This window comes from Acomys minous (genome assembly GCF_964271855.1).
Source record: "Acomys minous genome assembly, chromosome: 17".
Lineage (NCBI taxonomy): Eukaryota > Metazoa > Chordata > Mammalia > Rodentia > Muridae > Acomys > Acomys minous.
Window position 1 is genome coordinate 1,100,743 of NC_140500.1, and position 13,532 is coordinate 1,114,274.

The 13,532-nt window shown below is 41.4% G+C and overlaps 1 protein-coding gene across 2 annotated transcripts in view; it reads left to right on the plus strand.

Moving 5' to 3' along the window:
- Positions 1–13,532, plus strand: part of DENND5B (DENN domain containing 5B) — a 138,384-nt gene that overhangs the window by 27,120 nt on the left and 97,732 nt on the right. Inside the window, exons 2-3 of one of the 2 annotated variants that reach the window (XM_084764851.1) lie at positions 2,695–2,760; positions 6,971–7,080. In XM_084764851.1, coding sequence (XP_084620977.1) covers positions 2,695–2,760; positions 6,971–7,080 — 176 coding nt within the window. The remainder of the gene's footprint in view (positions 1–2,694; positions 2,761–6,970; positions 7,081–13,532) is intronic. The other variant, XM_084764852.1, reaches the window with a different exon arrangement.

Below are 13,532 nucleotides of genomic sequence, written 5' to 3' on the forward strand. Positions count from 1 at the left end.
TCTTTTACATATTGTTTAACTACTAATTTTCCATATTCTAGCAGAAAAAAAGCCAAGAAGCAGATAAGAAAAGCATCTAGCAAATAGGGATGTTTGTGTGTATGTAGTGTTTCTTTTTTGCATTATAAAAATATTTTCAAAATTAAGTTGTTCATGTAGCTCAGTGAAAATACTCAAGATCATTGAATTGCATGTATATTTTTTGAATTGTATATTTTTAAAAAGTAAATGTTAAGGTATGTGAGTTATATCTCAGGAATGCTGTTTCTAAAAAGCCTGTCAACAGCCAGGCATAGTGATGTACACCTTTAATCTCAGCACTCAGGGAGGCGGAGGCAGGCAGATCTCTGAATTCAAGGCCAGCCTGATCTACATAGTTGAGTTCCAGAATAGCCAAGGCTACTCAGAGAAACCCTGTCTCAAAAAACAGAACAAACAAATCAAAAAGGAAAAAAAAGCCTGTTAACTTGTATGTGCATATCTGTTGCTGCTACCGACTTTTCTGGTCACCTAATGGGAAATTATGTGAACAGATACACAAAAGTCAACAGGAAGCGCCTGGATCTGAGTGTAATTTAGGAAATCTCATTCAAGGTGGATCACAGAGTGATTGTGATATACTGTAAGGTGTAGGCTGAGCTCAGCAGGTGAGTAAGGGGAGAAAACCACCAAATATCTGATTATTTGATTTTTGAGGAATGTTGTCTTTAACAGAGGGTTAGGGTCTTTTGTTTTCTGAGACAAGGTTTCTCTGTGAAGTCTTGGCTGTCCTGGACTCACTTTGTAGTCCAGGCTATCCTTGAATTCACAGAGATCCACCTGCCTCTGTCTCTCCCCATGCTGGGATTACAGGTGTGCAGAGCCACGCCCTGCTGGGTTAGGGGTCTTTTTTGTTTGTTTGCTGTTTTGTTGCCATGGGTCCCTCTGCCTTAGTCTTCCAGGTGCTAAGATTCCTTTTGTGAGTATGTTTCAGGACAAAGTTGCTCAAGGCAGAGTTGTTTGAAGACAAAGTTCAAGACAGAGTTGCTTATGTTTATCAGCTCTGGATCTTAAGTGTGTCTTCAGAGTCATCCTATAACAAATCTGTGCTGCTTAAACTTAAAGGACAGCCAGGAAGGGCCAGGAAGTGTTTCTAACTTCAGACAGTAGCTCAGTAGCTAGGCATGTAGATTTATTAAAATTTCTTTCCTGTTTGCTACCTTCTGAAGTTAGTAGCACATCCTGGCTGGTCCCCATATCCTGAAAGCAGCACAGTCAGTGTATTTGGTGTGTCTGTTTCCTCTAGGGTCTCCTTCCAAGTCCTTGCATTGCAAGTGGCGTGAACAAAACTCTTCACATAGATTGTACACAGTTTGTCGTAATCAGTTTCCCACACAGCCCTGTTACTGAGCCTTGCTCTGAGGCTGCGTTAACAATCTGTCTGGCACAGGTTTAATACTGATTAGTCCCCAAACAATTCTGGGGTGATAAAGAGTAAACAACATTGGCTTGCACCCAGTCCTGCTGCAGCTGTTGAAGCTATAGTCAGCCACATGAAGACCTTAGTTTGTTTACAAGATGAGGTTAAATTAGCATAGCAGGAGCAAAAAGGAAGAATGAGACAGAGAGGATCAGGCTCTGCCTGTCTGTCGTTGCTCAGTAAAGCTGCTAAACAACCTGAGTGTGATGGGGTTGGAGGGCTGAGGACACTTTACTCAGGTGACCCTATGGCACCTGGGAATGGGAAGCGAATATACAGCCCTAAGGGTAACTAAAAGTCACACGAAAGATGTTGCTAAAAGTCCTACTGAAAATGGTGAGTTTGAATAATAGCTCAGAGCTCAAGATGACATTCTAGACACTCCTCCTAGCCTGTTGTGTTTTGAGTGTGTGCCTCTCACTCAGTTCTGGGCCTGACGTGGGTGTAGGCTGGACACTGATGGGGCGGGACTCTGTCTTTGGGTTTCTGGAGACTTCATTCAAGCCACACTTGAAGACCCAGGCTTCTAACTCCTGCAGTACAAGGTGGAGCTGAGCTATGGAAACCTTATTTGGATTTCTCAGTTTTTGCCTAAAATTCTTTTCCTCTTAGAGGATCATTGTGCTGTTTGTGCTTAGTTGTCACATGTCCTTAAGCTCCTCTTGGCCGTGACAGTCTCAAGCTTTGTTGTCTCTGGTTTCTTTGGTAGTTTTGGTGAGTACGTACCAGGTATGAGCTGCTCCTCTTGAAGTGTGATGTTTTACTCCTGAGACAGACTTGTGGAGTGGAATGTCAGGAGCGTGTGTGATCTTACAGGAGTGTTAAGCTGCCTGCCACACTGCAGTGACTGGCAGTTCTTGGCACTCAGCGTCCTTGCAGCATTTGGGGATGGCAGGTTCCAATTCGTAGCAGTGCTCAGGATTCAGCTTTTACAAGTCATTTAGTTTTGTCACCATACTTTGTTAGCTTTCTCTTAATATTTCTCTTGAAATTAACCTTAAGATGTGTGTGCTTTTCCCCCATACAGATAACTGGTACAGGTGACTAACTAGTATTTATTATGTTAACGTTACTTACCTTCTTTGCTTGTACGCTACATATCACTGTGTGTTTGACTTGAACATTTCACATTTAATTGCTTTTAATTTTTTAATTCTTATTTTCCATTCATCAGTATCATTTTTGTTTGTTTTTGCTTTGTTCATAAAGATTTTTGTTTCTGTCACATTATGTAGTTTTGTACCAATGGCTAGAAGCAGATCGTCATGGCAAGAGCCAAGATACCTCAAATACAACTTCAGGTAAAAATAGTGGAAAAAAATAAATGGGGTATTAGAAATCATAATTTTAATTTACCCATGTCCCATTATGAATGTTTTGTAAATTTGCTTAGACAAAATTATACATATTTGTATTTTGTTTTTTCATCTGCCTCTTAATTTTCATAAAGACCTAATTTGCTTTAAGTCTTGAAAAAAATGTAATTTACTTGTCTAAGCTGTCTTGGCATGTATTTTCTATTTCCTTGGGAGGAGAAGCTTAATTAAAGATCAAATTTAGTAGATTACTTGGTATCTACTAAATTTAATTTACCTGAAATTAGACCAATATATAGTTATAGCAAAGATATTAACATTGTAGCTATCTTTCAGCCGTGGTAAAAATTTAACAGAGGGCTCTTACAAGTATATATAAACACTTGAGGAGATTTACAGTCCTTACTTGGTTCAAGACTCTATTTAAAAGGTGAATTTTGATTTATGTGAATCCAGAACCTCAACTCCAGTCATTTCTCCTGCTTCGTCCTCACAGTGAGTCCTGAAGTAGCGGCATACAGCAGTGTGCGTTGAGAATGAGGGGCCGGCCGGCTCTCCCCGCCTCTACGGCCCTCGCGTAGCTCTGATGTTAATAAGAACAGCATAGCTACATTCACTCGTTTCTAAACCCTTACCAGTGGCATCAAATTCTTTCCTAAGTTTTTTAAAAAAGTACTATTTGCCAAGATAGCTGTACATACAGCAGCAGTGATCTTTCTTGTTGCTCATTTATAAAAAAAAGTTATATAAGAGAAGCAGGTGCTGGTGGTGCTGGTAGCTGAGGTGGTGATAGAGTTAAGAGTGGTGGAAGTGTTAATAGTGGCACAGGTGGTGCTGCTGGTGGTGGTGGAGGAGGAGGAGGAGGAGGAGGAGGAGGAGGTGGTGGAAGAGGAGGAGGAGGTGGTGGAGGAGGAGGAGGAGGAGGTGGTAGTAAATACATGTTGTTTATGTGTTTTGTGTTTTTATGAAATTCTTTATGGAGGTAAATTGGCTGTGCCTTGGGAAGATTGGTGTCCACAGGCAACAGAACAATTATATTAAAAATGACACTGTAATGACATCTCTGATTTATCTTCTGTCCCATTTATAACTTGGTATCTGAATGAAAATGTTACTATTTTAACCATGCCCAGGCAGGAATTCATTAAAAGTAACTATTACAGGGTAGTTATATCCTGGGGTATGTGCTGTTTCTTCTGTTCCTGTGGTATTTTATATTTAGAGTTATGAATAAAAGTAGGTATTTCTGAGCCTTAGATTGTAGGCAAATGACAGGATTTCTTAGAGCTTTGCTCTGACAATAGCTGTCAATAGCATAGAGTTTTGGAGTTTATTTGTCTGTTTGTTTGCTTGTTTTTTGAAACGAGGTCTCTATGCAGCCCTGGCTGTCCTGGAACTCACTATGTAGACCAGGCTAGCCTCAAACTCACAGAGATCCGCCTGCCTCTGCCTCTGCCTCCCAAGTGCTGGTATTAAAGGTGTGCACCACCATGCCCAGCCTACTAGCATAGATTTTTTAGAACCAGTTTTTTGTCTATTTATTTATTTATGGACCTAAAGTAAAGTGAGATCTAATCTTTTTTTTAAATAGCATCTTTTTTATTAATTTATTCATATTTCATCTAAATTGTTATCCCATCCCTTGTTTCCTCCCATTCTTCCCTTCCTCCCACTCTCATCTTTTTCCCCTCCCCTACATCTGTGACTATGGCACCAAGCAAGGATAATATGTGCAGTAAACATCATACCCTACCCATTGGCCAATGGACAGGACATTCTCCACAGTTGAGTGGAGAGCTGGCACTGATTTTCACATGAACTCTGGTGCCCCATATTCGACCACATCCCCTTGTTGGAGAGGCCTTGTGGCACTCAGAGGAAGGATAACAGGTTATCAACAAGAGACTTGATACCCTATGATCATATAGAGGGGGAATTGGTCCCTTCAGTCTAATCTATTTTTTAACAATATAAATTGTCTTAGTGTTCACATGAGCATCACTTAGGAGTGTGCGTTTATCCAGAGGTCAACAGTTTGAATCCTGAATCCTGTGTTTCTCAGTCACAGTGACTCGTGGGCTGGTTAATATTTATCTACTTAACTTTTGGTCATTAGTTAATCTAGTAGCAAGGTATAGAAACTGATACATTTTAAGGAAGCATCAGTTCATTTGTTTCTGTACTGAGAAAGGCTGGCCTAGGGTTCACAGTGACCCTCGCGAGCCTCTGCTTCCCAGATGCTTGGATCATAGGCGTGAGGAGCACACCTAGTTTAAGATCCCCTTCACGGTTTCTCTCCCGGAAGTGGGAACACTCAACTCTTAGACTATGGAACCACATACTAGCAGGTGCAGAGCTATGGTACTTGGCTAAATAAATCTGGAAAATCCAAAGGAAAATCATCGTTTGTCAGGACTTTAATTAGAAGCCATAGTTTAGTTGCTTTCAGCAAATATATTTAAATTATGTGCTTTATTTATAAAAGTTCCTATATATTTATTATTGTAGTTTCCAACAAAATTTTAGTGTAACATTTCCCTTCTGTGATTTCTTTTTAACTTTAATACAACTCAGAAATATCTTTTCATATTTTTATCCCAAATCGAAATTGAGTCATCTAGCAAGATGCAGTGCCACTTCTAAGTCCGATTGCTTTGTCATACTCTTAATTATGCAAATACTGATAAATTACATTGATAGCTTTCTATAACTATAGTGTGTACTTAATTAGAACTTAAAAGTAGAAAAACACCCGGGCCCTTAATCCCAGCACTCAGGAGACAGAGACAGGCGAATCTCAGTGGCTTCTAGGGCAGCCAGAGCTGTGTAATAGTCTCAAAAAGAGCAAAAGAAGGAAAGAAGGAAAAAAGGAAAAAGAAACAAGAAATGATGACATTTCTTGGAGGTCTTCTCGTTCCTTGACACCAGCTTTTTTACATTGAGTGTTTAAGATCCATCAGTATCCAGCTGTTTTATGAAACTGAGGTATTTAGAAGTAACAAATCTTATAAAAATTAATTTGGTCAAGAGAATGATGAGCAAAATTTGATTACTCTCACTGAATTTTTATTTGTGGAGGAGGAGGAAGAAACGGAGGAGGAGGAGGAAGAGGAGGAAAGGAAGGAGGAGGTGGTGGTGGTGGTGGTTTCTCTGTCTAGCCTGGCCAACCTGGAATTACTTTGTAGACCAGGCTGGCCTTAAACTCAGAGATAGACACACCTGCTTCTGTCTCCCAAGTGCTAGGATTAAAGGTGTGTGCTACCACCACCTAGCGTGAACATACATGCATATTCTACCATTATCTTTCTAGAAATTTGATAGGTGGTTTGGGCATAGAGTTACTAATTTCTTTAAAAAGTTAATGTGTTTAGTGTATTTTACCAGTCAGATAGCCCAGCGGTGATGGCTCTGGTTCTGCTGGTTCAGTCACTGAGAGCCTGTATCTGTGTGTCAGACGGTTTTGTGGCTACTTAAACAAAACTGCCTCCTCTGCACTGCTGCATTGGGTTTGTGTGTAAAACTTCAATCTCATAACCTTAGTTTAAACTACTTCAGTGAGATGTTTTTATATAAATTTTTATCATCATATGTTGAAATGAGTATAATTACATGACACCAATGATAATAGTATATATTGATTTTCAGTGTTATAAATAATGCTGAGGTTTTAAAAATTCATATTTTAAAAGTTTTTAAGTATAGAGGTCTTCTCTCTCTCTCTCTCTCTCTCTCTCTCTCTCTCTCTCTCTCTCTCCTGTCTTTTTTAAATTAATTATTGAGACAAGGTCTCACTGTGTAACCTTGGCTAGCCTGGGATGGGACTCACTATGTAGAATTTACAGAGATCCATCTGACTCTGCCTCCTGAGTGCATATATTTTTTTATTGATAGTTCTATAGTTGACAAATATTTTTCAACTAAGGTTGTTAAGTATAATCAATAAATGTTGTTTTAAAATACATGTATTAGCCAGGCATGGTGGCACAGGCCTTTAATTCCAGCACTTGGGAGGTAGAGGCAGGTGGGTTTCTGAGTTTGAGGCCAACCTGATTTATATAAGAAGTTTCAGAACAACCAGGGATACACAAAGAAACCTTGATGATGATAATAATAACAGTAACAATAATAATAATATTTTAAAGGTTATATCTTCTTAAATTCCAGTTATTAATTGATTATTAATTATTGGTTGTAGGTGAAAATTTTGACCAGAGTCCTTTGAGAAGAACATTCAAATCCAAAGTTGTGGCCCACTATCCTCAGAACATAGAATGGAACCCTTTTGATCAAGATGCAGTGAACATGGTATCTATATATTTTTTCTCTATATATTTTTGTTTATTAAGATATAAATGATGCTCTTACTCTCCCTCTCTCTCCCTCTCTGCCTCTGCACGCACGCACGCACACACACACACACACACACACACATCTCTCTCTCTCTCTCTCTCTCTCTCTCTTTCCCCCTTTCTTCTCTCCCCATGCTCATTTAATAAACTTCTCTATAGCCTAAAAAAAGATATAAATGATAAATGTCTGTATTACTTAATTCAGTTAATTCTTTCAATTATATGAGACTAATATTTTTAAGGTTTTATTTTTCAGTGTGTGTATGTGTGCCTCTTTTTGTATGCTACGTGTGTTGAGTGCCCACACAGGCCAAAAGATCCCTGGGAGCTGGAGTTAGGAGCGATTGTGACTCACTTGATGTGAGTGTTGGGAACCAAGTTCAAGTCCTGGAAAACCATTAAGAGCTCCTGAACACAAGGCCATTCCTTCTCCGCAGACCTGTCTTACGGATGGATAAGCCGAGCCTCTGAGAGGATACATGCCAGGTCCCCACACAGTTGCCACAGTGTGTCAGCTGTCAGTGATCCCCAGCCCAACCTCAGATCCACTGCTTCCTGCTGTTCACTGTGTGGGTTTGTACTAGCACATAGATGTTGGTAAACAGCAACGACCTCTTTGCTTGAGGGAAGGAACGTAATATGTTTCCATATATCAAGGAATAATGTATAATAAGTTTATATTTTATCATTTTCACAAACATCAGGAAGATGGAAAGGACTTTAAAACTACTTATTTACTTGTGTACCTGTGTGTGGGCTCCGTTCCTTCTCCCATGGAGCGGTCGATCAAGCCCAGATGGTCAGGTTTGGTTATAAGCGCCTCAGTACCCACTGAGCCATCTGACCAACAGTCTTTTGTTTCACTAACCCAGACTGGCCTTGCACGGTTGGCAGTGGTTCTGCCTCAGCCTCTCAAGTGCCATGACCACCATACTGAGGAGGGAAGGGGAGGAACTTAAATGCACCATTTAAACATTGCTAGGAACTTGTTTGTTAAGCATTTGAATCCATGTAATATGTTGCCCAGTAGTGAGATTAAATCCCCTGGGCTGCAGCAAGATGGGTTCTGTTGTTATTAAGAAAGAAAATCCTGCTGGGTGTGGTGTGCACGCCTTTAATCCCAGCACTCATGAGGCAGAAGTAGGAGGTACTCGGTGACCTCTCGTTTGATTTCACATAGGCATGGTCTTATTAGGGTTTCATTGCTGTGAAGAGAAACTACGACCACGGCAGCTCCTATAAGGGAAAACACTTCACTGGGGCTGCCTTACAGTTTCAGAGGTTTAGTCCATTACTGTCGTGGCTGGAAGCACAGCCGCGTGCAGGCCGACATGGTGCTGGAGACAGAGCTGAGAGTTCTGCATCCTGATCCCCAGCCAGCGAGCAGAGACTGCCCCACCCTGGGCAGAGCGTGAGCAGAGGAGACTCAAAGCCTGCGCCCACAAGGACGACCCTTAGCTCCTGAGCCTCTGTGGGATTTGGCATGCACTACTACATCTCGCTACAGATTTTTAAAGTGTGTGTGTGTCTGTGTGTCTGTGTGTCTGTGTGTTGTGTGCAGGTGCCTGTGAAGGCCAGAACAGGGCATGGCATCTCCAGAAATTAGAGTTACATGTGCTTGTGAGAGGTCTGCTAGGGGTGCTGGAAACTGAACTGTCCTCTGCAAGAACAGCAAATGCTCTGAATCTTTGAGCCGTCTCTTTAGCCTTCAGATTTTTAAAAACTATTATTCAGAGATGTAAAGGTCAAAACTACATGGAGTTGAAAAGAGCCAAGACAGTTTCTACTTAACAGACAACTTTACACTGAAATGGAATACATCCCTGTAGTTTAAGTTTTCAGAGACAGAAACAGTTATCTGCAAGTCACCTAGAAGTTTCCTCTGGGTAATATGGGTAAGGAGAGATGCCTCCTCCCACCGTATTCCCTGGTGTCCTAGCCACAGGATCTGTGGTTCTTGTGTTCCTGAAATAACATCCATATTGGAGCACAAGTGAGTAATCCAGTAGTCAGGGTTGTTCTGCCCAGTGCCATCTTCCTGAAATTGCTCAGTGCTGGCCTGTGTCACCAGCCTTCCACCTTTGTATGAGTTCCAGGGATCAGGTGAAGCTCAGGCCATTAAGCCTGTGTGACAAACACTTTTACCAGCTAAACTATGTTGGCAGCACAATCGCATGTCTGTAATCCTACCGCTGGAGAGGCTGAGACAAAGTTAGGGATTCCAGGTCGTCTTTAGCTATGTGTTAAATGTGCTTTTATGAGTGGCTTATGAGGGAGGTTCTGAGGTTTCTTTGTTTTGTTTTGTTTTGTTTGTTTGTTTGTTTTTCAAGACAGGGTTTTTCTGGGTAGCCTTGGCTGTCCTGGAGTCACTCTGTAGACCAGGCTGGTCTCGAATTCATGGCTAGCCACCTGCCTCTGCCTCCCCAGTGCTGGGATTAAAGGCATGTGCCATCACGCCCGGCCCCAACTGAGGTTTCATGGATGCATATGTACATGCAGACAGACATTCATGCACCAAAAATAAACAATAACTAGATTTGAAATTTTGTTTTAATACAAGTTAGCATCTTACGGCACAGTAGCAGAAAGTAAGATTCTCATTAGTCGCCAGTGTAGGCACTGCCTCTTTCCTTAGCATCGCAGCTGTGACACTTCACTGGCTTCTCCTACGCAATACATCCAAAACTGTATTGACTTTTCTATCCATTAATTGTGTTCAGTGAATAGTACAGCCATCTAACTTATTGCCTAAACCAAAACTATATATCATTCTTAAATTTTTAACTTTCTTAGCTTCTGTGTACAGTTGTGTCTATTTCTTTGGTTTTCTAAGAACACTATCTTGGTCTAAGACAATCAAGCTCTCTTCTTGTGTTTATTGATCCTGTATAATTGGCTTCCACTCGGTCTGTCCTGCTCTTTCACGAGCTTCTGCTTCTGCTAATACTTTTCTTCATTTGAGTCTCTTTCCCATGGTAAATAATTATTTATTATTATTGTTATTGCTATTAATCATTTTACAAGAGGTTTATTTTAAGGCCAGTGAGATAGCACAGCAGATAAAGGCCACACACCTGGTGACTTGATTTCATTCCCCAGATCCTGCGGTGTGGAAGGATAGAATCAGTTCTTAAAAATTATCCTCTGAGCCAGGTGTGATGGCGCACGCCTTTAATCCCAGCACTCGGGAGGCAGAGGCAGGTGGGTCACTGTGAGTTCGAGGCCAGCCTGGTCTACAAAGTGGGTTCCAGAACAGCCAAGTCTACATAGAGAAGCCCTGTCTTGAAAAACAAAAATCAGAACAAAATTATCCTCTGGCCTCTACACATACACATTGGCATAGGTGCACCTGCATATGTAAAATTATGTATTTATAACCGTGTACATCTGGGTGAGCCTGTGAGCATCCATGCCTGTGGAATCCTGAGAATTAGAATCCCCTGGAACTCAAGTTATGGGCAGTTCTGAGCTGCTTGACAAGGGTCCTGGGAACTGAACTCTGACCCTCTGTGAGAGCAGTAGTAATGACTTAATGACTAAGCCATTTCTCAACGCTCGTGGTAAATCCTTAATAATTCTTAAGATTTCATTTTAGATGGGATGTTCTTAGAGAAGGTGTCCCTTTAAACCACCCCTTGCCTGGGCAGAGTGGGAGAGCTGGCCCTGGTGGTGTGGGCGCAGGAGAGCTGCCAGGCTGACCAGCTCAGGCACAACCCAGGCCCAGCTCCAGGACTTTGACTTGGCCCATGCCAACATCTACCTCATGTATGAACCTCTGCAGTGTGTGAAAGGACCAGCCCTACAGGCAGGGTCTCCATGACACAGGGCAACAGCAGGATCTCCAAGAGGAGTCCCAGTGAGGACCCAGTACTGATAGTGTAGCAGGAGCCAGAGGTTATGAACCAGATGAGTGACTCAGTGCAGTGACATTTGTAAGTAAAGCTGTGTGGACAAAGGGTGTACTGTGTGACACACTGTGACACACCTAAGTCAGCTTCCACAGCGAGTTCTTTTTTTTTTTTCCTTTTAATTGTTGTTTGTTTTCTTGGCGGGAGATTGCAAGGGGTAGGTGGATATGGAGGGTGAGGAGATAGTGGGATTTGGGTGCATGATGTGAAATTTACAAAGGATCAGTTTTTTAAAAAAATAGGTTACTTATTTGTAGAGGAATTTTAGCCCAGCACATCTTTAAGCCTTCTGGCTCAAATATAGACATACCTTTAGTATTCACCTTTAATCCCAAACATTGTGGGTAAGGTTAGTTGATCGAAGGAAGCAGGTATGTTTGACAGCAGTGTCTAACTGAGAGGCAGACAAAGTGATGAGTCAGGGAAAGACCTGACAGAACAGGATATGGTCAGCTCTCCCAGGGAAAGACCTGACAGAACAGGATATGGTCAGCTCTCCCGAGAATGGAGAGGAGAGAGAAGCTGTTTGAGAGGACAGCTCAGGCTGCGGGGTGGGAAGAGATGGAGGCTTTACCCAGACAGTTACACAGAGACAGGTGGGGAGAGAGACCAGCTAGACACAGGGGAAGACAGAAGGAACCAGAAGATTAGAACAGATTGTCAAAATTAGTATGATGCCAAGGAGAGCAATTCAATCAGAAGCTCAGAGAAGCCAGTTTGAATCAGTCAGCTTGGAGGGGAGTTTTGAGCCAGAACAGCTGAGGTGAATCAGCCAGCCAGAGCTCAGAAAGAACTAGAAAGGGTGAATGTATTCAGCAGTAAGTCTCGGAGGCTGAAAACATTCTAAGTCTAGGTTAGCTTGTATGGAGGCTAGAAGCTTCCAGGACTAGACCTAGGTTAGCAGACGGAGGCAGTCAGTCTCTGAGACAATTACTTCAGGAGAATAAAATTACTTGTACACTTATTCTGTGCTAGAAGCTTAGCTTTTTACATGTAGTATAGAGGCTCAAACACCGACTGAGGGCATCTGTCTGCTCGGAGTGCTGCTTTTCCCTGTCCTCGCCTTTATATGTGTCCCACTACAAAACCATCTCTGAAGCCACGAAGCTGAACGGCCTCTTCTCGTTCCGGGAGCATCTTGAGCATACTCTGTAGCAGCTTAGTTTACATGTCTGTCTTTCCTCCTAAACTATGAAATCTCTGAAGGAAGGAATTGTTTTCATATTTCTCTTCTAAATCTGATGCAGCTCACGGGGTAAATGATGATTTACTGAAGGAAGAAGACACAGAACTGAGCTATATCATTGGGTTTTCTGAATAGTTTTTCTTACATTGGCTAATGAGAAAAGGGATATGGGATGTTAGCGTTATAGAACATGGAGAAGGGAATTGCTAAAAGTCAGGCTGAAAGACGTAATCCCAGCACTTGAGAAACACAGGCAGTAGGGTTCATCATCATCCTCATCCACTCGTAAACTAAAGTCTGGCCTGGGCTACAGGAAACTCTTTCCAAAAACTAAGCAACCAAATAAATAGAAAAAAATAAATTCAATAAAATTCTAGCCAAACTGCCCGGGAGGTAATTGAGGGTGCCTGGCCGCTCATCTGAGGAGAAGGCTATAGGCAGCATTGTCCAATATCGGTTACATCTTATTTTTAGTTATTTTATTGTGAGTTGAAGAGGGTTAACAAGAGACTTAAGTGCCTTGATAAGCAAATTATTTATGTCTCAGGTTTTCTGAGAGATACAAATGACCAGAACAAAGGTGCCTGATAATTTATATAACTCTGTCTTTGAAACATTATCATATTCTCCAATTCACAATTCCCAGATTAGAAATACAAATTTTGCTGTTTTAATTTGTAGAAAAGCATTTAAGAAAAATTCTTACATCTGTTATCTGTGGCATAGAAAGTCTTTCTTCATTTAAATATAACTTTTGGCAAGCTTTTCCTGTAAATGTTTGAATGTGTGCTCAAGAAAGCTACAAACCCTTAACTGGGTATTTGGCTACTTTTCAAAAACCCTGTAAGCTTTGATTCTCTGGTTTAGATGTTATGAAAGCCTGTCAATAAAATTAAGTCTTAGCCTGCATAGTGACATAACCCTAGCACTCGGAAGACAGAAGCAGGAGGATCAGGAATTCAGGTTCGTCTTTGGCGGGCCACATGGAGTTCATGGCCAGACAGGAGTACATGAGACCCTGTCAAACAAAACAACAACAACAAAATGAAAACAAAAAAGTTAAACCAAATTTGGCTTTTAGAAAGATAATGGTTTGCATGTCATTATATTTCCATATTGCTTACTTGATGCAGAAAGATTTGGCGAACTGAACTTGGTGCTCTAGGAAAAAAACAACCCAGGTTCAGTTCTCAGTACAGGCATGGCAGCCCACAACTCTGTGTATGTGTGTGTGTGTGCACGTGCACACACAAAACGCTCACGCATATAAAAATGAGTAAATCTTTTATGTTTGTTTTGGCTTTTGAGACAGGG